This window comes from Cryptotermes secundus, unplaced genomic scaffold (assembly GCF_002891405.2).
Source record: "Cryptotermes secundus unplaced genomic scaffold, Csec_1.0 scaffold87, whole genome shotgun sequence".
NCBI classification, from domain to species: Eukaryota; Metazoa; Arthropoda; class Insecta; order Blattodea; family Kalotermitidae; genus Cryptotermes; species Cryptotermes secundus.
This window is the reverse complement of record NW_019739942.1, coordinates 1,195,811-1,223,335: the sequence shown is the minus strand read 5'-3', so window position 1 is coordinate 1,223,335 and position 27,525 is coordinate 1,195,811. Positions and strand designations below refer to the sequence as shown.

Genomic DNA, 27,525 nt, shown 5'->3' with positions numbered 1-27,525 from the left:
TTTTAATATGTATTTTGTAATCAACAAGTGTGCAATGCCGGTCAAAGTTTGACACTTCTCTGGCCATTATCTCCGTAACCGTTCAACTTTGGACATAGGTGTTTTGGGTTATATCGGCATACTTTAACATAAGGAACACCCTCCCAAAGTTTGGTCCATTCCTCCTGGGACACCCTGTATATTTGATGGGAACACTGTATTACACAGTCATCAACTTTCACAACAAAGTACTTGTTCACTAAATAAGAAACTTTATTAGGTGTTACATGTCTGTATATATGGACTTTCAATAGCTCGGTTGACGAAATACTGACAGACAGTACTGTATAATGTAATGACATAGTAACTCATAGACTTGTGAAAACTGAAATGTGCTGAAATGAAACATATGATGATACCTATAGGAATTGCCATTTTACAAATGACCGCTTGATTAACATTACACTAAAATGTAAAATATTGTTTTAAACAAATTCATTGACACAAATTTTAACAAAATAAATATAAAGGAGTCACACACAAGTTAACCCAAGCACAAATGTTGTTTAAGTGGTGGTGGGGAGGTCAATGTGTGTCTGGATTATTTTTATTTCTTTCTTGCTTCTTCTGAGTTTGGGCACAGGGCACATAGACACATTTTAAATTTCATATCAGTGCAGAGAACGAAAAGTCTAATATTATTGTGTGGGTCACACTTGTAAGGGCCAGTACTTTGTTGTTTAGACTGTGGTCTTCTGGGTTGTGACACCATTTAATCTTGTTGGTGGGTACTAACATTTCAGACGCACATGCTGTCTCCATCTCCACGGTTAAAGATGGACATAGCCTGCTCCTCTGAAATGGCAGGATCTGCCTACAAGGACACTTGGTGTCACAACCCTGACCCAAATGTAAAACAATTACTGTCATGAAAACCTCAAAATGCTGTCTGTTTGGTGCATGTCTGTGTATAAATGGTCTTGTGTGAGAAAAAGTTTGTTTTTAGTCTCAAAATAGCTTTTATTTTTTCTCTTTGTAATAATTATCCCTTAATATGATTTATTTATTAAAATAATCCACTGTGCTATGTTAAAGTGTATTCAGTTGAAAATGATCTCATAATCTACACTCTTCTCTAACTCCCTGTGACAATTTGCCAACATTTTAAGTGGTAGCTGGGCTAGCAGGTAGTCATGAAGGGACAAAATGTCCCAGAAAAAGATACTGCACAAGAACATAACAGTCTTTCCCATTATATACATTTCTTTTCTGGTTTGTGATATCACCAAAAGGCCTTGAGACAGAACTTCAGCAAAACTAACTAAATGTACAATATTTGTATAATTTTATTTCCAGACTGCAATGGTTTGAATGTTGAAGTGTGAAATGGACAAAAATAAAATTACAATGGTATCAGTGAAGTATTACAAAGAAACAATATATGCTGTAAGAAGCTTATGTGGAGAGAAAACGACAAGATTTCAGAATTGAGCTAAAAAGATAAGAGGTGTGTTGATAGCAGCAGCAGCAGTGGCTCTGCTGATGATGAGATAGGCATAACAGAACATCAGTGAAAATATACTGTTATACAGATATTTATAATTTAGCATATGAATATGCAAGGCATTTTCCTCACAGGAAATATCCTAAATCTTGGGATGAAAATCACTGGACTGGATTAAAAGATCCATGAAGACATATCTTTCAGTAAAAGAAAACCAGAGAAAATAAATTACTTTTATGAGAATTACAAAAACATCATAAAAAGTAACACTCTGAACCTCAATGCATAGTTCATACTCATGTGACAGACAGGCTGAGTGGAATCGCCTGAAGGGAGATGATCTGTCACCTTTGTTGGGATGTTTCAGCAACTGGGAACACCATTCCTCCAGAACCCTTTATAAGGATCACTTTATCAAGGAAGCATTGATCTGGCCTCTGAACATGGTTTTTTTTCCCTTGGCGCTACAGCCCCCATTTGGGCCTAGACCTACCTCCATGAAACTCTCCGTTTCACTTCGGTTTACTATCTTACACATACGGTAGGACTCCTTGGGCGAGTGATCAGCTCGTCACAAGGCCTCTACCTGTAGACAAACACAGAAAAACGCACACAAACATCCATGCCCTGAGCGGGATTCGAACCCACGATCTCGGCTTCCGAGCGAGCGAAGACAGTGCATGCCTTAGACCGCTCGGCTACCATGACCAGCCTGAACGTGGTTAGATGATAGAAATTTTCTTCCAGTATTGAAGCATATAAAGAAACATTTTTGCACTTTGACACACAATTGCCTTCTGTTGCTAGACTATCATGTTCCTCATGTGACTATTAACACTATTTTAAATTTGTTACAAGAAACATAAGAGGTGTATCTTCTAAATTCAGTACTTGGCCATTCAACAGAAAGGTATTCAGTGATGAAAACTACTACTCTCTGTTTGTAATGATCAAATTAGAAAATACACAAACCAGAGGCCCCAGTACCTACTTATTCCAATGATTTCCATCATATCTCAGCTTTTGCAACAGTGACACCAAACATACAGAGCTCTATTAATACATGTAAGCCTACATGCAGAGCATATAAGACCTTCACCCGAAGCTCTTGAGAGAAAAAAACAACAGGAAGAAGGCAAAAAGATAAATAAGGAATTTACACCAGCACCACAGAAAAGATATACATTTCAGACAAGAAATAGAGACTGAATAAATAATGGTTTTGAGGTAGAGATGATCTAGAAAACAGCATTATCACACAATCTAATCCTGATTTTGGACTTGAACTGGTTCCTGGTGAATAAGAATCAGAATGAGAACAGGATAGGCCTATAGAATTATTATGCAACAACAAGATGAATAATTATGATTTTATTTTTGTACAGTTTGCCACCAGAGGCAGATTTCTGTATACTGGAATTATTTAAAATGCTAATGTAATTATGGAGTGTCTGTTTGGGAGTTCATATTTCTTGAAAAGGAAGACAGAAGTGTTGTGTCAATAACAGCCATTGTAGGAAAATTCCCCCACCAATTAAAAAGAAATGGAACATGAATGAAATCATTCTTGGTGTTTCCTGTTGATCTTACTAAGAGGTTTTTCTTAAAGTAGTAACAGACATCTAATGCAGTTTAAATTACTGCTATAACTTGTAAAAGGAGAGCCTTAAAGGAACATTTGACTTTCTTTATTCCGCAGATTTCACTTCTGTAACTTTGGACTTAACGGACACTCCAACTGATGCTAGTGAGGAGGTTCATCCAGAAGTAAATGGAGGGCAAACTATGTACGTATATGTCAATGCCTCATCACCAGAATGCAGAGCAAAATGATGACATCATGATAGCCAACAGATCCTACCAAAATGTGGCACAGTTCAAATATTTGGGAATGACAGTAACAAATCAAAATCTGGTTCAGGACGAAACTGAATTCAGGTAATGCTTGCTACCATTCAGTTGAGAACTTTCTGTCTTCCAGTCTGCTGTCTAGAAACAAAAAAAATTAGAATATACAAAATTATAATTTTGCTTGGGGTTTTGTATGGGTGTGAAATATCAATAGCTGCTCATCTAGAAAATCCCCACCCATTTTGGGGGGGGGGAGACCAGATGTTTCACTACTTGCCTGTTGTTCTGTATGGGTTTTAAACTTGGCCTCTGACATTAAGGGAGGAACACAGACTGAGGGTGTTTGAGAACAGGGTGTTGAGAATATTTGGACCAAACACCAATGAAGTGACAGGAGGCTGGAGAAAACTACAAAATAAAGAGCTTTATAACTTGTACTCTTTGCCAAGTATGATCAGAATGGTTAAGTCAAAGAGGATGATATTGGCAGGACATGTAGCATGCATGGGAGAGAAGAGGAATGCATACAGGACATAACATGAACCATGTAGTGATATCAAGAGAAGAAGAGTGAACATTAACTGACGTTGCATATACTCGTAGATGGCAAGAAGTGGAACATAAAGTCAGATGCATATAGGATTTTGGTGGGAAAGCCAGAAGGAAAGAGACCACTAGGAACACCTAGATATAGGTGTGAGGATATTAAAGTGGATGGGATGGTATGAACTGGTTTGGCCTGGCTCAGGGTAGGGACTGGTGGGGGGCTATTGCGAACACATTAATGAAACTTGGGGTTCATAAAATGTTGGGAAATTCTTGGGTGGCTGAATGACTGGTGCCTTCCCAAGAAGGGCTCAGCTCCACAGAGCAATTAGTTAGCTATAACTTTGGATTTATTAACATTTCACAGATCATAACTAGTTTCATTCTTTATAAATATATTCCACATACTCGCAGCCTTAAATATACTTTGTTAACACATATATACTTATTTATTAATGCTGTACTAATGTGCCAAAAGTCTGTCTCAATCTACACCTGTCAAGGAGCAGACTGATACAATAGTAGGGTGGTTTTTCAACACAGATGCCATCAGCAATACCCTCTAAAATATCATCTGTATTGTAAACCTGGGTAGTTAGTGGAATATGACTGTAGGTAATATCTTATTCCCATGGAGCAGAAGAGAAGTTCAACATGACAGCTTTTAAAAAATTCAAGTAAAATTAGAATGATCAAGTCAAGGAGAATGATATTGATAGGGCATTGGGAAGAAAGGAATGCATATAGGATATTGGTGGGAAAGCCAGAAGGAAAGAGACCACTAGGAAGACCAAGACATAAGTGGGTGTATAATATTAAAATGGATCTTATATAGGATGGAATGGTATTCACTGGATTGATCTGGTTCAGGATAGGGACCAGTGCAGGGTTCTTGCGAACATGGTAATGAACCTTTGGGTTCCATAAAATGTTGGTAAAATCTTGAGTAGCTGCACAACTGGCAGCTTCTCAAGAAGGGCCCAGCTCCATGAAGTTTGTTAGTACCAATGATCCCCCTCCTACCCTAATTATTTTCATGTTAAAACAGTACAGAAATACAATCTCTAAGAAGCACTTAAAATAAATTTTACACTAATGCAGATATATTCCAGTATAATACAGATAAATCACAAGACAATCAAAGATAAACATATGCACATGAAAACACATGTGAACAGGCTCTCACTGGAATGCAACCAAAAGGATGGGATGTTAGCTGTAATGTTATTTTGCCTTCCACATAAATGAAAATACCAAAACTGTTCTGCTTCAAACATTAATAAAATCTACTGAAATCTCATAAGGCAACATTAGAACGTTATCCACAAAGAAAATATTTAAAAATGATTTAGCACACTCATTGTTAGTTTCTTACTGCAAAGCACTCATGTAAGACGACATACAACATACTAAATTTTTCTTTCTCAAGATAGAAAGGTATGATATTTCAAGAATATGAACAATCTCCACAGTTTGCCAATGGAACACAATGTAACACACAGACACAAATTATTGCATATTTAAATTCTCTTCTAAGAGCTGCTGGTATAATTGAGCGGCAGTCTTCTTTCATGTACCAATGAGATTTCTTTATCAATTTTTATAGGTTGAAAAACACTTCAGATTCATGTCATATGACAATTTATTATCTGTAACTGAAATTCCTTTTACAGTCTTCCTATCCTTAACAGTGATGTTAACTGTTCAGATTATACAGAAAACATAATCACACTTTATACATTGTTAAATGATCAATATCACTGTGCAATATTTATTTACAAACATGGATTGGTTCTAAGCATATAACTTGTAACAGTCATAAAATGAACATTATATACAGGCACCAATATATGGGAGGGTGAATTGTGCATAATGCACTGATCATATAACCTTAGGTTAACAATTCTACTTCTAACTATAGAAAATAAAAAGACATCCTCTTAACCACACTATAACAGAATATTTTAACACACCAAAAACATCTAAATATGGCCCCTTTACATCAAACATCTGTGATATTGAGGTTTTAGAAAAGTTAACAATACACCAATCAGGTTACAAGCAAATATACTTTTTCATAATACTTGAATGTGTGATGAATGAAAATAGTGGTAAATAGGCAGTTACTATTCTTTCCTTGTGCCTTTATGTGAACAGAGAACATTTTTGATGAGATATTCTCTTCTGTGAACAAGAGTGCACATTATAAATCAATCCTCAATATTCAAACCCAACAATCACATGTGATACACACCTTCATTAGAAGGATGTATGAAGTATGGAACAATATCAATTATGGCTAGAGTCCGCTTGACATCATGAAGTGACCCATCAGTACAAATCCACGATACTGTCACGTTACATTCCATCAGTAACTTCTCATCTGCTAGTCATATAAAGCATGACCACTAACAGAATATGTACATTAGCCAATTCATGGAATTTAATGTTAAAAAATTTGAATTATGTGCACCAGTATCGCCTAAAAAATTCACAGAAGTTTGTGTACCTTATGAGAATAGTAACAAAAACTCATAAATACTACATTTTGCATACCAGGGCATTTTACTATTGCAGATATATGTGGTGTCCATTAAGTCACCTCAAGGTTTTGAGAGGCTACATTTTAACTATCATACATATTAAAGAGGCAATTCAATGAAATGAGGTTCAGCTAAAAAAAATATGTCAAGTAAATTTCTATGTGCATTCCTTCTGCAGTTATGATAAACATATAACTGATAACCAACTTCAGCCCACCTCTGGAGTTATCTGCTCATAGAATTCAGCTAAGCCAGCCACCTGTCCATAAGGAAATGCCACAGGGTGTAAATTTGGTGATCTCTGAGGCCAAATGACTCAGGCAATGGATGGGGAGATGAGGTCCTCTCATTTGGCTTCTGAAATCACTAAATCAAAGCCCCACTACTTTTTCTTGTGGAATTATGTCAGAAGATAACAGGTATAGATGTATGGGGAAGATAAAAGGTGTCCTTGTGCTTAACCAACTAAGTATTACATTATGAAGACGTATGGGGCAGTGGATGTATAGATCCATGTTTTCATGACCTCGGCACTAGTTGCAGGTGAGTGGTCAACTTCACACCCTGGCTGCTTTACCCCCAGGGAAAAGGAGGCTCGGTGGGCCCTAGAGCCAGTCTGGGCAACATGGAGAAGAGGAAATTCTTGACCCCACCAGCACTCAAAACTTTGACCCCTCAGCTGTCCAGCCTGTAGCCAGTTGCTATACTGATTGCACTATCCCAGCTCTTGTTTGAGGTAGGTGGTCAACTCAAATAGTAAATTATGGCAGCTGTTAATACCAGGTAACTCCATGGATGGCCTGAAATCACTTGTCAGCTACATGTCATGCTGCAAAATGAATGGCACATGAAGATTTTCTGAACATTTGTACTTCTTGAGCTTTACTACCAACTGTTGAATCTGATAAATAAGAGTGTTGGGGGGGGGGGGGGNATGAAGCTTTGGAGAAGTATACTAGTTTTTTCCACATAGTCACCACCCCGGTTCAGGCATTTGTCCCATCGCACCACTAGTTTGGAGATGCTTTTGTTGTAGAATTCGGCTGGTTGAGTGCAGAACCACCGGTGGAGAGCGGTTTTTGTGTTGTCATCGGAAATAAACGTCTGGCCTGCCGGGAACTTCTTCAGTGGATCTTCGTGGATCTCATTGTCACCGGAGATGAAACGTGGGTATTGCATTTCACTCCAGAATCCAAGCAGCAGAACATGGTGTGGAAACATCCTGGTTTGCCTGTCACGAAGAAATTCCGCAGAACGCCATCCGTCGGGAAGTCGATGGACACGGTATTCTGGGATCGCCAAGGACCACTCCTGCTGGATTTCATGCCATGAGGTGCCACCATCAACACGGACAGCTATTGTGGCACACTTGCACGTCTCCGAGCTGCCATCAGGAAAAAGAGCCAGGGGATTCTCATGAATGATGTGGTTCTCCTCCATGACAATGCCAGGCCTTATGTGGCAAACACGACCGCTGCCCGACTGCAGTCATTCAGATGGGAGATTATGATGGAGCATGCATCGTATTGTTCAGACCTCGCCCCCAGTGTTTACCACGTGTTCAGTCAACTGAAGAAGTTCCTGGCAGGCCAGAGGTTCATTTTCGACGACGACGTGAAAACCGCTGTCCAGCGGTGGTTCCACGCTCAACCAGCTGACTTCTTGTTCCTGCAGGTTTCAAAGCAACTAGTGCATTATTTTAACTCTTTCCATCGAATTAACACTGTTGTTTGCTGTTATTCACTGATTACACAAATTTTATAACATATCATCTGAAGGAATCCAGTATCTAATGAGAGCAACGTTTCAAGATGCAGACTATGTGTGAATATTAAAAAAAACACCTTTCCTTCCACACATTTATTATACATAATGTGCAGAATCTGTAATAAATATTTATGTTCAATAACCTACTAGACAATAGCAAAACTACACAGACTGAAACGATACACTGTCCTAACTCTACCAGACAGATCTGAGTAAAAGAACAAAACACATCTGATAAAATTATCAGAGACCAAAAGAGACATGTCCTGTACACAAACAATTCTATGGGAACTAAATACCAAATATAAGAATTATAAAGCAACATTACTGACTATTAATCAAATGTCTTAATTCGAGATGCTCTTACAGAATTTCAAGTTTAATTGTACCCCTACCATGTTTACAAGTACGAGATTCGAGTTTATTAAGCAGACCTTCAAAATTATAAGAGTACCTTGTGGTCAGTGGAAGTTAAACTTTTAATCATTTTTGCAATGAATTGCCTCATCTTAATTTGTATGATAAAATTAATAACAAATAACATTAACCTCTCCACAAGTGTGTAATTTTCAGACACACATACACAAATCATCTGGCAAACAATTGCACGTGGTGGCCTCTGACTTACTTACAGGTTACATAAGCTGATAGTCTTGGTCAGCCTACACAAATTTCTACTTGCCTCCCTCCACAATTAGAGCTCAAGTACCAATGAAAACGAACACTAATAACCTCAAGAAAAGTGAACTCCCTCTAGAGACAAGATATATTTTTTCACAGAGCTTACAACTGATCTCAAAATTAGTATTACAGTAAAATGCAGTCAACTCGGCAGTAGACATCCTTACAACCCACATAAAAATCTTGCTTCATCTTTAGAATAACAGTTGTGGTCAACACATAGCAGCTTATTCTTCAGCTGTTCCAACTTCAACATTACTTCTAAGACTGTCCATGTTTATGCAGATATGTTTTGTACACGTAAACAATGAACTTCCTTTCACTTAAAAGAATACATCATGAATAGCAACAAATATCCATGGATATTTTAAAACAATTTAACACTAGAACTCTTTCTTCTCTTGATTTCATTCACACAAAGGAAACTAATTCACATTTCCAAACTTCAACTTGGCTCGTAAAATGTTTCTTGACCGATATTCAAGGACTATCAGGAACAGAAATGTGAATCAGTGTTAATGCAACAAACTTTTGTCCCTTGTATTTTATTTACCATACTCTCACATCAATACATGATCTGGTTCTTGGATGTTTTCTCAAATTAATCCATTACACTACATCAGTTATGTAAATAGGTAAATATTATTATAATTACATGTACAGTGTTTATCTTTGGTATTCTGCAGCCTGCAAATTCAACATCAATACTTCTATACAAAATAAAACATAATATAGCCATGCAGCTGCAGATACAATTTTAGTATTGTCATTAATGTCTGATCTGTAAACCACACAGATTATCTCTTACCACATCTTCATATTACAGAAAGAAATCCAACCTACAATCATAACAATGCATGTGCTAAATTTAGAACCTTAAATCATTTTCCTAAGCTCTATACCATTTGAATCTAAATGCTAGTAAACTTAAATAGAGAGGGCAGTAACCTACGCTTGTACTGCAAAAAAATATCAGTTATCATTATATGCTCTGACAAGACTGAGGACATTTTGTTTTATGCCTACACTGTGGCAAGGGAACAGAATACATCTGAATCAAACTGAGCAGAACAGCAAATCTTTGGCTGTATCCTGCATGGACCCACTCAATTTAACCAAGATTTATGAAGACATTCAAGACATCCTCTTAGGCTGAAAACTGCTCTTCTCTGAGCACTGACATTACTCCAAACCAAAGAGGAGGTATAAAAAGATGATACTATTATATTTTCATTCATGCCCTGCAATGTAATGTATGATCAAGTATTTGGCAACACTACTCAATATGCCCTTACAGGGATGTGCTTAAATGGGCTACAAAGTTTCATTAAAACTTCATTACATAAATATTACAATTTCATACCATATCATTACTATCTGACTGCAATTTTCTTTATATCAACTATTGTAAACTGGCTTTTTAATAGCTACAGACAAATATACTAGTGGGAAATAAATTTTGGACATTTTCACACAGACCAGAACTGAAGACTGACCAAGTTTCATGCAAAGTCTTGTTTCAGCATTAATTTCTGTTTCTGGATGACATCAGGTATTCACAAACATAAAAGGTCATTAATAGAACCTGTTTAAACGTTTCCACACTGGTGGTTTCATTTGTAACCACATGTGTATGGCTTTAAACATGACAGGTAGCTGCAATCAGAGCCACAGTGAACTGCGCTTGAAACTGACATGAAGTTATTATCGTAATCCAAAGACACTACTATAAAGCCCTGGACTTTTTCATCCATAAACTGGATCCATTTGATGTGGGAGATACTATGTCACTTCAAGTGGTAAATCAGTGATAACGAACTGAGATTTGGACCTTATGGACTTGGGCTCGATACATCTAAAAAATCAGTAATTCTGCTGTTAGCACCCTGATAAAAAGGGTCATATCTGCTGGTGCACATGACACCAAAGAGTATGTTTGGTATTGATTCTGAACCACAGTTTACCTGAAATGACTGACATTAAATTTGGGCACAATTTATCAGATGACGGTGTTAGTACTGTTCCAAAAAATCAAGCATGGCAACACTGAATAAGTGAAGAAATTTACTTCAGTTCCCAGTTTCCCGTACTGATTTTAATCATGCTGTTGCACATTACATCAACATAGAGTTCATCACTTGCCTACTTCAATTAATGCATACATGTTATATATATGTATTTATTTTACAGAAACTGTATTTGAGCTATTAGCATTCCTGCCTTGTGACTGGGATTATCAGTGTTCAAGAGCACAGTCCATAGTCCATTTATCCCAAAATAAGTTTTTTTCTCAAAGCTGTTGCCAGAAAATGCTAAAACAGGCTAAGATCACTTTCCTTAAATTTTCTTTTCATTGCATCATTCTTGTATCACCTTAATGCTGATCCTACATAATCAAGCAACTGTAAAATCATTGATAAACAAATGACAATACAGCTTCATATCTATGTTAATTCTGGTGGGTCACAATGATTTGGTTAACACACTAATTTGTAGTAATTTCTGACTAAATTGTGCCTCCCATTATTCAGAATACATATCACTGAATCACAGAAGAGTGAATCATGAATTTTAATGACTGTAGAAAGAAATGTCTGTGGTCTATTTTATGCCATTTTTCTGTAGAAATGAAGAAAATTCATGTATAGCCTCAGTCAGGATAGTTGATCTCAGGGCCAAGATTTGATCCTGGGATCTCCTGAATGCACAGGAGTATACCACCTAACAGCAAGGTTGGCCTTCACTGAAGTTAATGTGAATCAGGACAAGTCTTTAAGCAGCAAGATTTATTATAAAATCATATATTTTTGTTTGTTTACTAATATTTATTTAACAAAACTCTCAGTAACCTGGGCTGTAGAGCATCAAATAATTGGATGGCAGTAAATAGTGAATTAAAAAGGATCTGGAAAGATATGGTTATGGCCTAAGTGAGGTACTATTTTGGTGTTTATCTGGAAGGACAGAGAAAAATATGTAAGGGTAATGAGTGTCCCAGCAGAGATTTGAAACCAGGTACCTCCCAAATACAACCCAGAAGTGTTACCACCTGAGCCAATTTATGTAATAAAATTATGCAAGCTAGAGACATGAAAAATAAACCATATATGAAATAAATAACTATAGTACTTCCCAGAAAACATAAAAATTAACAAGAAAGGTATTCTCACAGGTGGTTCATCTATAGTGAACATCTTTAAAATTCATTGTTTATGAGGGAATAAACAAAAGTATAGAATATGATAAGGGCTTGTAGGATGTGTGACTTTTGCTACACAATACCTTCATTTAGGAAGCCTGAAAACTATTTTTCTATGGTCCAGTCTGTATGGTAGGGGTCAAGTTATTTCTGTGCTTAATTAATTAAGCATCATGCCATGAACACATGAGGAAGTGGAGCTGGTCACAGCACCTTGATATGGAGGAGAGTGATCAACTTCATGTCCTGAGCACTTTCTTTTTGGGAATCAGATCCCAGGAACCCTGTATAAGAGGCCAGGTGGGCCTTACAGATAGTCAGGATGTATGGAGTAGTAAAGAAAATCTCTTGCCTTGCCACAAATCAAACTCTGATTTCTCTGTCATCCAGCCCATAGACTAGTTGCTACTATCAACTGAGCAATCCCAGTTCCTGCATTCATCTGCACCAGACAACAATGCAGATGCAAATGTGTACTGGTGTAAGAAATCCAGACATCAAGTGAATGTTTCTGTGGTGTTAGTGTCTTACAGGTGTGTTTGGCCAGCCAGGAAGTAAATACATAAGCAAATGCTGGAAGAGTGAAGTGCATTCTTTGCATCATGCTTGGAGAAACATTCCGGTGTTACCAGTCTGACTCACCTCGAGGTGAGAATGAATTGTATCTTACATTATAATTTAATTAATTTGCTGGATTCTTCATAAACTCCAGAGCTTAAAATTCCCCTATAAATTTTGAAACAGCTAAACATACAAAAATATAATGGCATAACAAATATAATAACCATGCTCTTCAGAATGCTTTTTGTTGCAATGCAATATCTTAAAACATTATGAAAATAAGATTACTTTAACAAAAGGAGTTGCAGAAACAAAATATGGCAAAATATAACTTAGAATAAGTATTCATTACTCTGAACACAAAATTCCTTGGTTCAAAAGCACCATGTTATATTGTAACATACATAATAATCAAGGAGGATATTATTACCATTCAACAGATTTAACTTTAGCCTTCAAAATAAACACTGTATCTTCCAATACAGCACAAGTATATTTGTCTGTAATAACATAACCACTGAGTGACAAATGGCCTCACCAGACAATTATGCCCACAAGGTTGTTTTATTATATGATATAGGGAAAACAGATATTACGAGTAATTCCTATTACTTAAGTATGTGAATAAAACAAGCAGTATCTTGAGGAACTGGAACTAATACCTTATACTTGATTTCACTGCCATTTTACTTCAAACCCTCCAAATTATATAGTAGATAGGCTTTAATGCAATTTTTCTGTGCACTAATAAGAAAAACTGTGGTATGGTATAAAATATATGATCTGTGAAAACATTTTAATTGAAGTTGAATACTTTTAGTACTTGGAATGTGATTATGCTTAACAGATTAGTTCAGTTTTGTCTTTCTTTTAAAGGAAGGTCTGCATTTATAACCAAAATTGATCAATCTGCAACATCCCATATTTCTAAAACAGAGATAGACAATATGATACTACTAAGTACAATATATAATGTATTGTTTACTATGTCAGCTGTAATTCTATTCCATACTCTTTTGTAAGAATTTCTTCTAAGACAATATTTCCCTCAAATCAGGTAGTTCTAAGCCATGAGAGCAACTATAATGTATGAGTAATTCTAACATATTTGGGATAGTATCCAACATTCAGTTTCCAAATTTCCTATAGAATTCAAATCAATTAAATAAACATTCAAATAATAAAAGTTTACTTCAAAGAGTCTTAACACCAGATTATCAAAGCCATTATCTACCTTTACTACTTTTCTTAAGCAATGAATATCAAATTAGAAAAAATAATGCTATACATTTCAATCGCTAAAATCATAAACACTGCTGCAACCCTCAAGCCTTTCATGCCAAGATGCAATGGTTCATTATGATATTTCTATTAAAATATTACATTCTACCTTTTAACTCTTATTTATGGGGAAAAATACCAAGAACAATTAAAGATATGAAGCTTTCATATTAACATGTCAATGTGAAGGTGATGTTTAATGTTTCACAGATTATCTCTGTCTCAATCAGTTGAGACTTATGTTGGCATGCTATATTTATAAAAGAGCTCATCCCAGGCAACATGGGGAACAGAATGGAGCCGGAGAGTAAAGTGGTAATCCCATGACTGACTACTGACAATGTGACTCCATCCACCATTCCCTATGTGATCTGGGCTTGGATGAATGACAGATTTATGCATAATTATAGTGTGGGAACATAACATTCATCATACTAATCCATGATGACAGATGCAGAGACATTCTTTGAAATTTCAGGCACCAACTCCATTGTGATACATATAATCACTGCACAAACTGGGAAGAGATGCATTTATAAGTATTAATGAGCTAATACTTGCCAGGACACGTATTTTCTGACATTTGTAAGGGGGGATCAGGAACAAAAATGACATAAATACAATGAGGGGAGGGTAAGAAAAAGAAGGGGGGAACTGACCCCTGCCATCTCCCTCCACAATTGAAATTCAAATACCTCAGGATACATTCTTATTTCATTTTCATAGAAGTAAAATGGCAAATAAGAATACGGAAATAACAAGTGATCTAAGTAGCATTTTCAGGTTGCCATCTCGTTAATTTCAATTCAGTTGTTCCAATTATAAGGCCACAATGTAGGCTATTTTTATGTTACCTGTAATTTAAATAAGTATATTACACCAGCCATATAACCCAATATGTGCAAGTCTAATGTTTCTTTAAAGCAAATGACAGGGTACTATGCAGGCAAAGGATAACAAAAGCTATCACAGAGAGCAGATCAGGAATTATCAATAAAGACATTCATATACACAAACACGCACACACACTTTCACCACCAAAATTAACATTTCTCTGATATTTTCGATGTTAACATGAAGTTATACAAATAAAAAGTCTACATCTCTTCTGTAGTAGTTTAACTTTCACCTTGGAATTAATACATGTGATAAATCCCAAATCCTCTAAAAATTCTGTATTAACTTTTCAGGCTTTCCTACAGTCCATCTTAAAATAAACTAAACACTACCCATCTTGTAGACACAAGGTTCTAAGAGTAAACTCCCATAAGAAGACATATACATTATGCATACAACGTTCTCTCTTTTTCATTTGCAAATGTTTCTTGAAATAATAGTAAAAAAAGCAAAGTTATCCCTGTGACAGGCCGTGAAGGCCCATAGGGTTGTGAGACGTCGAGGCTCCCACATTATCTAGACAATCAGCTCAAAGATGGCAGTAAGGTTGTCAGCCTTATGTGCCAGCCACGCTTTACTCCCCAGGAAAATTATTTAATTAGTTCCCGGTACTCATTTCTGTTAGAGGCTGAGTAAACCTCAGGACCTAGTGCAGCTGGTAGGATTAGGTCAATTGAAAAAAAATCCAATTACTTCATCGGGACTTGAACCCGTGACCTTCCGACTTGTAACACAGCCCCTCAACCAACTACACTACCACATGCCCCCTTGAAATAATAGTTACTGTCTAAACACAGTCCTAGCAAGTCAAAAGCATATGTTCAAAAAGAGTATATATGAAGAATAGGCAACAGGCTCAATAATTCTGATTTCAAGTGCTGAAGTCTCTATTTGAGCATCCTGTTGCAAATCTTTAATTAAACATCTATGTATCCACAGTCCATCAATAATGCAAGAGTTGTTTATTCACTAGACTAGTGAAGACAACACCACATGCTGCTTGAGGGAACAAAACACAAGCAAGGAGCATATTTCAGATAGCAGACATAGCAAAACAACAGGCTTACACACACACACACACAAAAAAAGGAAGCTGCAGAAATGAACCTTCCGGAATAATTGCATAGCTCCAAACAAGTGGACAACACCCTTTATGAGGTGGAATAGGATTTTACAAAAAAGTTTTAATAGAAAGTTTTAATGGATTTTAATTAATTATGTTACTTTTAGGTGGATTGCAACGCATGGTTTTAGCACACATCACAGCAGTGTAACAGTTTGGATGCATTAAGACACCTGAAGATGGCCATCTGTGGCTGAAACGTGTTAGGTGTTAAATGGTGAATAAAAAATTGTTGCATTATTGGCGGACTGTGAATACATAGACGTTTAATTAAGTGCTTAATTCTTTCACTTTTATATTTGCAATTATCTATTCCCATGCAGTGAAGTTACACCATGTGGACAATACTCTGAATCGTTTGCTTGTAATGCTAACACTAATAATAAAAGGTTAAAAATTATAATTCAGGATTAATGGGTTATCAGGTATGCCTCATTCCATACTATTTGTTGAACTACAGCAGTAATTCTAAGGTCAACAAGCAGAATGGAAGACAACTAAGTTTGATCGGAGAAGCATTCTAGAGGCTACACAATTTATTACGTAATGGGAAAAAGTCATGTTTAGGCCAGAAAACAAACTTTACCTTAAGTAACAAAAATTTTGCTTTGAATGTTCCATCATGTCTTGTAATCTGCATCTGAGTGGTCAAATAAGATGTTTCTCAGATTATGCCTTAACTAACTAGCCAGTCCACGAGTCCTCACTCTGCAGATAAGAGAGTCAGGGAGTGAGACCCTATGTAATATTATTACAATTGAAAACAAATTAATGATATGAACTTCACTGAATAAAAAGGGGCAGGGGAAGTATAGAATTTGTTCATTATTATAACAAAAACATACACAAAACCGCATGGTCACTGGGTTTCCACCATGTATCATTATTATTTAAAAACTAAAAATCTCATAAAAAGCATGTAAGGAAATACAGTACACCAATATCAAAACAGACAGAATTTATAATAGCTTATATGTATATTCAGTTGCTTAAGCAATGTTCATATTATACCTGCAGATACAAGTCAATGTTCCATTGCAAAAGCTCAAGCCTTTCATTGGCCCACAATTATGAAATGTTTGAGAAAAAGCAGCCCAGGAAGTAAATTTAAGATATTATAAAACTTATTTCCAGAAAATTAAAACATTACTCCTATGTCTGAACCACATACTTAAGACCTGCGTAAGTAAAAAATGTACAAGTGCATGGTGTATTTTGAAATCTCATGACTGAGAAGTTACAATTACATTTCCTACCATTAATGAAGTTTTCTAATTATGCGAACAGAAACATAAGAGTGCAAAGAGTTCTCTCTTCTGGGATATAACACTGTAATCTGCTGAAAGTCAACCAATGTTTCAGAGGAACATGTTCCCTCCATCTTCAGGGTCAAAGAATCCAAACAAGAAACGAGCATGAAGCAGGTAGCAAGCAAGCTCTGTGACATGCTTTGCCGAAATGTCAGCTGGCTTTCAATGAACCACATGACACTATATCCAAAAAGACAAAACTCTTCATAACCACTGCAGTGAGAACCTTACATCCTGCAGGTATATAAGTAAGTTTCAATGTGTTAGTGCTCACTGTAAATTGGAGTTTCTTTATTAGCAAAAAGCAACCGTTCACAGCATTATCGCTCACTGTAAACTGAAGCAGAGTTGATTTATTAGCAATAGCAATAGATCATCCCCCTGTCAACAAAAAAGTCACATAATTTTCATTTCAGTTACCAAAACACCTTGTTAAATTCAGTTACAAGAAGGTATAACAGAGAACAGAGGAGAAGGAAGACAGACTCCCAGAAGTGTATTCTCCCAAATCTCAATATGATTCACGAAAAATTCTACAGAACAGCTGAAACATTTTCCAGATTTGCAACAGGATATATCTGGCAAAGCATGTACATGAAAATGACATGTAACTGTCTTGCAACTCTGTCTGGGCAAAGGGAAAAAAATTACAACAGAAACATTTTAAGTACCAGGAAAGACTGGATATCTTAGTTCTGCAATTTAATTCCAATTACAGTAAGAACATAATGAAAACTGCTGACTAGTCAAAAAATTATAACTGTGCCTAATGATTTCTCTTGATGTAACCGTTACTGCATATAACATCAAGTATTCTCTTCGGTTTGATTTACGTCAATGGAGGTCTTTAGAAAGTGCACGTAAGTTCTTGGAGAAGAGGAACCACTTCATCATCAGTGTCTTACCACATGCATTGTATTTCAGGATGAATTTCAAACTTTGCAGACACAAACATTCCCTAATTCAGTATACGTTTTTCTAACTTATACTAATTACTGACATGTAATAATCTCTATGATGTCCATATTACTACCGCCCAATGTCCGTATATACATGAAACTGAACGAAGAAAAATGTACATTCTTGACATACAAAAACACATAAATATGTATAAACATTTTGTTGCTGTGTCTGTGGCAATCATTTGCAGTGCAACTATTATTAACTTTAGTATCTTCTCTTTATTACTGAATACTGTATTCTTCTGCCCTACCATATTGTTAATGTCACCACTTAACTTCAAGGACAGTGAGTGGGAACAATTAACAAACGTAGGCCTCGAGAGCTATATAATTCTACTGGAAAGCTTTACAGTTCACTTCCCACAAGACTCTGATATACAAAACATGCTAACGTTACATCACAATTTACATGTCTAATTAAATAAACACAATCTTATAAAAAAGTATTTAATAAGATTCTAAACCCAGGTCCTCAGATTTTATGGTCTTCTGGAGGAGATGTCACAAAACGATGTACTGTATACAACATGATCAGTCCCCAACTTTTGCTTTGACATAACCCAAAACTTCATGGCACTCAACATAAATCAGCAAATAATTTATTTCATTTGTTAATTTGAAACTAACACATAACATAAACTCAGATGGATCACTTATGCAGAATAACAATTGCCTACATGTGTCAAGTTCTTGGCCATCCCATCCTTCTTACATTTATTGTGTATGTTATCTCACAATTCTTTCTTTGACTTCTTTTCTTCCCTACTGAGTGCCAGGGCATACTCGAAATCAGCCTGCTCCTGCTCCAATCTCTGGCGACGCTCCTCCTCCAGTCGGAGGCTCTCAGCTGCTGCCCACGCCAGCTGCTGGTCCTCAGGTGGTATGTCTGTATGAACTTTTAATCCAACACCAGCAGCAAATGGGTCCGTTGAAACACCTCCATTCATTTTAGATGTTGGGGTGGGAAACTCACTTCCTAAACCAGAATCAGTTTCAAGTCCAAATGCGTCAAGTTTGGCACCAGTGGCCCGAGATGATTTAACGTCTTTTTCATCACTGAATGGATCAGATATATTGAATGGGTCCTCGTAACGATAATTTCGGAAAGGATCCTCTGTGAATTCCAGGCCCGCATAGCGATGCTGTGTTGATACTTTGGTGGTAGCTGATGCCTTCACAGTTGCCTGCACTGTCTGACTTGAAACATCATCTGCGGCTTCAGAAAACTGAAGAAGGGGAGGAGCAGAATTGTTTTTAAGGCTGAAAAATATACAAGAAGAAAGCAAAGGCAGAAAGCCTGGTTACACAGCTGCAAACTTCTGAAAGAGAAAGGAAACTTCAACTGTAATTACTGTCTCTTTGTTACCGTCAGCTGGAATCAGGCGAAGGCAGGCAACTTGGACAAACATGCATGTGGCAGGCGTGCCAAATTAAGCATGTAGAACCTAAAATAAACATAATAAAGGTAACAAAATATAACTAAAGCAAAACTCGGTGCAAGAACACATTGAAACATCTATAAACGTGGGGGGGGGGACCACCATGCACAACAATGTTTCATAAAAGGAATTAAGATACAAAAGGTACTAGAACAGGTATCAATCTAGTATACATTAGTAAAATTTATATAGCCACCATTAAAACAGCATATAAATACAAATATTACTCTGCAACATTTTATGTAAAAACATGATAAAGCTAAAATAATAGGGTCATCAACACTTCTAGAAGAATGTACGTTTTCTAGCAATTTACTATAAAAGAAAAACTACATTTTGAGGACTATGCTACAAGCCAGAAGGTCGTGGGTTCAAGTCCCGATGAGGTGATTGGATTTTTTTCAATTGACCTAATCCTTTCAGCCGCACTATGGCCCTGGGGTTCACTGAGACTCTAACAGAAATGAGTACCAGGAACTAATTAAATAATTTTCCTGGGGAGTAAAGCGTGGCCGGCGCGCAAGGCTGACAACGTTACCACCATCTTTGAGCCGATTGTCTAGATAATGTGGGACCCTTAACATCTCACAACCCTATGGGCCTTCACGGCCTGGAAGAGAGATAGCTTTCTTTTTTTTTATCCTTACATATAAAATGTACTGCATAGATTAGTGGGTGAATCAAATGGAGGTTGATAAATTGAAAAAGTACAAAACAATAAACTCCATGACTGTAGTCCGCAAGCAAAATATACTGACCGGGGTATTGTATCATCCTCATTTTCCTGATTTTACACTTTCCTCAATTTTGTATTTATTTTAGGCAGCCCCTTAGAAAGTGTAAAATCAAGGTTTCACTGTATAATCTACAAACAAATCTGGCAAGAGAACAGTAGCATTCACACCAACAGAACACGAATGTGAACTCAGATATTTACAAAATTAACTACATAAGCTCAGAAAACAAGAACATTTAGAATATTTACATGAATAAATAATAATACCATGTCCTGGGGTATATACATGTATTTATATAAAATATTTCTTAAACCAGCAGTATATAAGGTAATGAAATATGATAAGAGACTGACAGAATTAAAGAAACAAAGAGGTGCCAGAAACGAGACCTTCTCAGATCTTGGCTAATATCACTAAAAAATGGGACAATCTTTTTAACACATTTTCTGCAATGTTGTTAGGTGCAGTCAGTACCTGCCACCTGGCCACTATACCTAAAATGTCTCTAATTAAAAACCTTATACACAATCTACTGGTTACGTGACACAACTACATACCCCTTGAAGTGTGCAAAATGTAGACAGCCATTAGCAGTACTCAGTAAGACAAGCTTTGGGAAAAAAGCTTTAAGACTAGACTGTGATAATAGCAGAAGTCTTCAGGCCCAGTGTAACAAGGAAGGAAGAGAAATGTGTGAGACTGGTGGCTCTAGATACAATGGGATTATAAACCTAGAGGGCAGGGTGTAATCTACTAGATAGGAAGATTTTAAGGCAGATACAAGTATTAACATGCACAATCACAAACACAGAAGCAGAGACAAAGAATTATTTTCTTAAGATTCAGTTCTTCCCTCTTTCAAACCATTTTTTCAGTCCTGGCAAAAAAAAAAGGTATTAAACTCCCACTCAAATTTTTGAATAAAACATTTAACAAGTGAACAAAGTAATTGCATGAAGGACAACATTTCTGACCAATAAGACAAACTGGATAATGCATATATTAAATATTGCTACAGAACATATTTTTTCTATTGTGGCTTTTATAACATACATTTAGGGAAAATAATATGGGTTAATTACAATTCAATTTTACTGTACATGAAAGGAGACTTACCTTGCTATCAAAATCTGCAAAGTCAGCAAATGCACCTGAACTACTAGAAAATGGATCATTTTGTGATGCAGCTGGTGTTGGAGTTACACTGTTACCTCCTCCTCCAAAAGGGTCAGCAGCAAATGGATCTGACTGAGTGCCTGGATTGCTGAATGGATCTCTACTGGCACTACCTCCACTCATAGCTGTTGGATCAGGACTAGGTGTGGGAGGAAGTGGGGCTGCTCGCATTGTTGGCTGCTGGAGGGGGCGTGGAGGAGCTGGACGTGGGGGTGGCTGTTTGCTCTTTTTTGGAGGTAATGCTGGACTGGGACTTTCAGGACGAGGTGGAGGGCCACTACTTGCAGGCTGAAGCGTGGCAAATGGATCGCACCCAAACGGATCTTTCCCAGACATCTAGAACAGGAAGAGTTTTAATACTGACATAAACATGAATCATTAAGACACTTATGCTACAAAAATATAGAGATAGACTTGAAAGGATTCTGACAATGGTGTATACTGTACTTCTTTTGGCTTGTTTTGGATTTCATCCATCGTCTGGTATGTAAAAGACAAAAGACCACGACGTTTCGGAGGCAGATCCAGTCTCCGAAACATCGTGGTCTTTTGTCTTTTACATACCAGATGGTGGATGAAGTCCAAAAGAAGTACAAAAATATAGAGGTTCTGAACTTCAAATTAAACATATCTGTATGTTGCATTTTTGCTAGCAACAATGAGACAGTCATTTGCAAAAACTGGCCATTACCAATATACACAATAATTAACTACTATTAAGAGAGATATAACGGCAATAACTAAACATATTCCTTGCAAATGTCTAGTTAATCCTTTAAGTAACTTACATCTACAGGTGTTTTTGAAGCTGATCGATCTGCCACCACATCTCCAAAAGGGTCAAAAGGATCACTGCTGGCTGTAATAAACAAAATGCGAAGATCAAGACAATCTCTCAGACTAAGAAGCATAAGGCAAGGCAGTTCAATTAACAAGAGCAACTGCCATTGACATGCTTTACATTACTTCTCAATGTAAATTTAATTACAATTTACATCCAATCATTCCAGTTCATATTTTCTCATAGCAATTTGAAACCCAGTTACCTGATTATCCCCCCGCTGAATGATGAATTTAATTCTCATGAATGGTATGCAGGTATGGAACTGGAAGAAGGTAGATGTGGCCTTTGTGAAGGTACTATTAACATTGATGGTTATCACTTGATGAAAATATTATATATATATAATATATGTATAATAATGAAGGCTGATGTAAAGTCAGCCAAAATATTGCATCAAAACCCAGAGAAGTGAATACAAAATATGCAGATATATAATTACCATTTGTAGCTGGTGCCCCAAAAGAACTGAAGGGGTCTGATGTAAACATGTCCTGAAAGGATAACCAAACATTTTATATTAAAAAAGTTATATGTAATTTAGTACAGACAAGAATGAAATTAGCACCATGTATCTCTTTGCTAACATCTGTAAATATGATAGCAAATTTTGATGTGTTGTCTGCAGCTTTACTTGCTGAAACATTTCACAGTTCTCAATGGTAATCAAAACAGCTGGTATTCTTACAGTCAAGGATATAAACTATTACTCACAGCAGACTTAGGTGGAAAGGCAGCACTAAATGGGTCATTTGAGCTAAATGGGTCAGCAGCAGGGGAACTTGTTTTTGTACTCTTAAATGGATCTGAAACAAAGTACAAAACATCATTAATCATAAGCCTAGGCAAGGAACTATGGAACTCATAAAATTCACATCAACAGGTTCAATCAGTATTTCCAATGGCAGAATGTAATTTGTAGCGCCTCACCATTATGAAACATATCCTCTCCACCAAAGTCAGATCCACCACTATCTGCTGGTCCATTTAAGCCACTAAATGGGTCCTTTTCATTGCCGATGAACCTCTTGTTCTGAAAACAAAACGCCTGTTTTCATTTTTACTGGAAATAAGCTGAACCATCAAATTTCTTAAAAAAGAAAAGAAAAGTAATGTTCTATATCAACACTGTGGCTACAGTATAATCACATGTTTCCTTTAATAAAACTACTTGTACATACAATGTATCCCACCATATAATTTTCCCTTTCTAAATTTTACTTGAATTTGAAACAGACAAGAAACATGCTTAGTTAGTTAAAAATTGTATATGCTAAAATAAGGGAATGTTTTTCTTCCATTGCCTCTTAACTTTCTGAAACTGTGACATCTGGAAAGCCCAGGGAGGTAAAGACTGGCTGGAAATGTGCCACATAAATCAGGTATTTGTATGTGGCGATATTAATATTATAGATGAGATGGGCGTATTTTGTATCTGTACATCATTGTTGTGACTCAAAAATTGTTTATTTGTTGTATGTATGTATGTTGACAAAGATGTGAGTTACAGCTGCTTTTATCATAATATTTCATCTATTTGTTATATTTTACTTTTCATTTTATATCTTATTTTAGTATACATATAAATGGACTGCTTCTATATCTGTGGTGACTGTCTTATCTGTATGGATTGCTTGAGGTAATAATAAATCAAATCAAATCACCACATATACATGGTGCCAAATCCCAGAAGACTGCTTTCTTCATAGTCACTGCCGTGAAAGCCTCAAATCTTACAAATCAAATCAAATCGAACCCCATAAAGAATAATACTTTATGGATAAGATACTAGTTTAGACATCATCATCTATATTATAATTTGCTAAATATGTAATATTTTTTCCATTTAAGATTATCCTCAGTTAATGGTTCAGATGTACTGCACATTAAAGGAACAATGAAGGAGGGTTTCATTATGTGTGCGTCTGCAGATGCATATTGGTATATTAAATATACACAATGTTTCAGCAGGTCCTGTTTTCACATGACTGGTGTGTCCTCACAGTGACAGATGTTTTCATTGTTTCTATTTTTGAGATAATTCAAAATATGGGACCATTTAAATATAACAATTGCATGAAAACCAATAGACACAAATTTTAAGCAACATTCTGCTGCATGTGGGTAAATGTTAACTGTGTTACTGTCGCATTTCTATTTAACTTACATGTTCCACAGGACTCCCACCATTAACCATTGCTATCCTGCTGTACTCAGGGTCCCTGAACTCTGGTTTTATATGTAGAGATGCCTCACTGACTGTGGCTGCATCACCTGAAGAAATGGCAGCTTCATATGTGGATACTGCATCTTTCATTTGCCGGTGCTGTTCTTGTAAATGAGTAATTTTTGCTTTTGCCTACATAAATAAAGTTACAGATTTAACAGATACTAATCCACATCAGGTCTGTCGTTCTTATGGCAATAAATATTGAGTGTGTGGTGTTTCCTAGGCTGTGACACTGTGCTCTCCTGGTTATTGATATCTTAAAATATTAATCCAATTCCACTGGAAGCCACTTATAATATTTACTGAAAGCAAAGGAAAATGTTATATCCTAAAATAAAAATTTGTTCTAATGGAACAGTACAAACTGTCTACACAGTTTACTGGTATGCACATTTGGTTTCTGTCAAGAAAATAAATATAATTATCATTTCTGAGAAAACTTGCCAAGGACATGAAATATAAGAGACCCTTACCAACAAACCTTTATGTAACATATCTTTCCCTATAAGGAAAATTGTGACACTTAAAAATTAAAACAGAATTCCTGTGTCCTTTGATTTTCAACTTTAGAGATATACTGTCTTTAATCCCAATTGTCATGTACTTGTATATAGACTTTATTCTTACTGTAAATCAACTATCTTGATTATCCACCAGTGGATCATCCGATTTGTGGTGGAACTTCTAGAACCCCCTACCTATTGATTACAACTTCCATAAAGATTTGAGCGTTGACCATTACATCTGTGCCAGTAACATGTATCATCTGCGCTTTACAGCGATTTGCACTAGACTGCACGTCTTCTCACCTTGTTGTTTGATCACTAGGCAATATTTATTCAAATCACCATGCATTAACAGTTAGTTACTAATTCATTTCATCACTCTTCCATATTCATCTATCAAGCCCCTTTGTGGTGTGTGGCAGCCCTGACCAGACAGCACAATATCACAAGCTGGGGGCTTCATCTCTCTCACCAATCAGCTAGCTAAGTTTCATTTGTTTCAGCATATAAATGACACGTTATTACATATAAGAAAGTGTATTAATAAGAAATAATAAGTTGCTGTAAAGTGACAGGTGTGGCAATTCACAAGACTGATTACTTACTGAATTATAACTTAAAAAAACAAATATCTGCTTATTTAATAAACTGGTTTGGTTCATATGAAAGTCAGAAGTCCAAGTATCTGGGTCTCAATGTGTTACGTGACTATAATCATTTCTTTAGCTCTGGAATTTCAGGAAGTAAAATGAGTTCTCCACATTGCTATAAATTTATTAAGAGGCAAGATGGATTATACATGCTCCCTGATCATTAAATATTTTAGTGATAACTTGTAAATAATATCAACATGAACATAATAACTTTGTAAACAACAGAATGCATGTGACAGGCATAATTACTTCAAAACCATATTTTCTAAGCAGTGCATTTGTTTCCAAATTACCTGGCTGATTTGTAGTTGGGTATCTTGCAGGTTCTTAGTAAGGTTGTCTAGCTGCTCCCGTGAGTCCTTCTGCTGATGTTCAAGCTTTGCTTCTTCTTGTTTCAAACCTTCCAGTTCTTGTTTCTTTGAACTCAATTCATCTTCTTGAGATTTAAGAGACTGCTCCTGCTCTTCTGCTTGCTGTCGCAAATTGTCAACCTAGTATCAAAACTGTCACCTAATTAACAGTGCCAATTACAATAAAAGCTGCAAGGACATTTTGACAAAAAGTGTTACAGCACATGAGCCATAACTGATGCAAAGTTCAAAACATTTAAATTTTTCACTTTCTGCAGGACCTTAAACACATCTGTGCTAAGTATGTCATATAATAAATTTCAATATAACTCAAGGAAGAGGAAGATTGAATCTTTGTATCAGCTACAGGCACAACATGCACAAGTGAACACATAATCCTTAACCTTGCAAAACATACCCACAGCCAACAGAACTTGTAACATTTCAACTTTCACTTTACCCATTATTTGGTAGGATTAATTTCAAATTGAGAGCTAATAGGAAGAGTTACAACACAGTTACTGAATATTTACAACAGAACCATGCCAAGTACCAACTGATCAGTAGCAGATAAATGCCCTTCAGTGTACATGTTATTCAGCAATACATACCCCAGCGAACAAGATTATATTTAGTACTCCTTATTTCATGATTTTAGTAACCTAAGAAAGTAATTAGAGTCAGTATAATTGTTACTTTACCATAAAAAAGTCATGAAGATGATGATTAATAAGTAAACAATTACACACAAAAATGTATCAAAAGAATGAAATTCATATTCAGTCCATCCACACAATTGGATCAGACATATTGCTATATCTCATAAGACCTTGATCATTTTACTTTTAGTTTATGTACGTGGGGCAATCCAAAAGTTTCCGAAATTTGAATTTTGCACGCGAATGGTTATGAGTACATCGAAATACTGCTAGGTGCCTCCTCACACATCCTTCTTGAATCAGTGTGGCAAGCGGCGTCGAGTTGAGTGGTTGGGTTTATTGTTGGTGAACGTATTTCAATTGTTGTGTTTCCGTGAGTTTGCGGTTTTGCGATGGCTGACCTGAGAGAGCAGCGTGTCTGTATAAAGTTTTGTTTCAAACTTGGGAAAACCGCTGCAGAAACGCATCAAATGTTGAAGCAAGCTTTTGGTGAAAACAGTTTAGGCCAGACACAAACTTACAACTGGTATAAGTGTTTTAAAAATGGCCAAACATTGACTGATGATGACGATCGTTCGGGACGGCCGTCAACGGCCAAAACACCAGAAAATGTTGCAAAAGTTAGGGATCTGATTCTGCAAGATCGTAGACTGACCATCCAAGACCTCTGTAACACCTTGGGACTAAGTTATGGTACATGTCAACGAATTCTGTCAGAGGAACTGAACAT

The 27,525-nt window shown here is 36.4% G+C and overlaps 1 protein-coding gene across 6 annotated transcripts in view; it reads right to left on the bottom strand.

The window, feature by feature from the left end:
• Positions 1 to 27,525, bottom strand: part of LOC111872020 (epidermal growth factor receptor substrate 15-like 1) — an 87,394-nt gene that overhangs the window by 11,850 nt on the left and 48,019 nt on the right. For 3 of the 6 annotated variants that reach the window (XR_002844157.2, XR_002844156.2, XR_002844158.2), the window contains exons 12-18: positions 26,080 to 26,277; positions 24,565 to 24,756; positions 23,328 to 23,430; positions 23,112 to 23,203; positions 22,840 to 22,891; positions 22,345 to 22,415; positions 21,497 to 21,892 (exon numbers count right to left, since the gene is read on the bottom strand). Coding sequence is in view for 3 of the 6 variants with exons in the window: in XM_023865497.2 (XP_023721265.1) it covers positions 18,936 to 19,430; positions 21,497 to 21,892; positions 22,345 to 22,415; positions 22,840 to 22,891; positions 23,112 to 23,203; positions 23,328 to 23,430; positions 24,565 to 24,756; positions 26,080 to 26,277 (1,599 nt within the window). In the remaining 3 variants the exon portion in view is untranslated. Of the gene's footprint in view, positions 1 to 17,204; positions 19,465 to 21,496; positions 21,893 to 22,344; positions 22,416 to 22,839; positions 22,892 to 23,111; positions 23,204 to 23,327; positions 23,431 to 24,564; positions 24,757 to 26,079; positions 26,278 to 27,525 lie in introns of those variants that run through there. The other 3 variants (XM_023865497.2, XM_023865498.2, XM_023865499.2) reach the window with 2 other exon arrangements.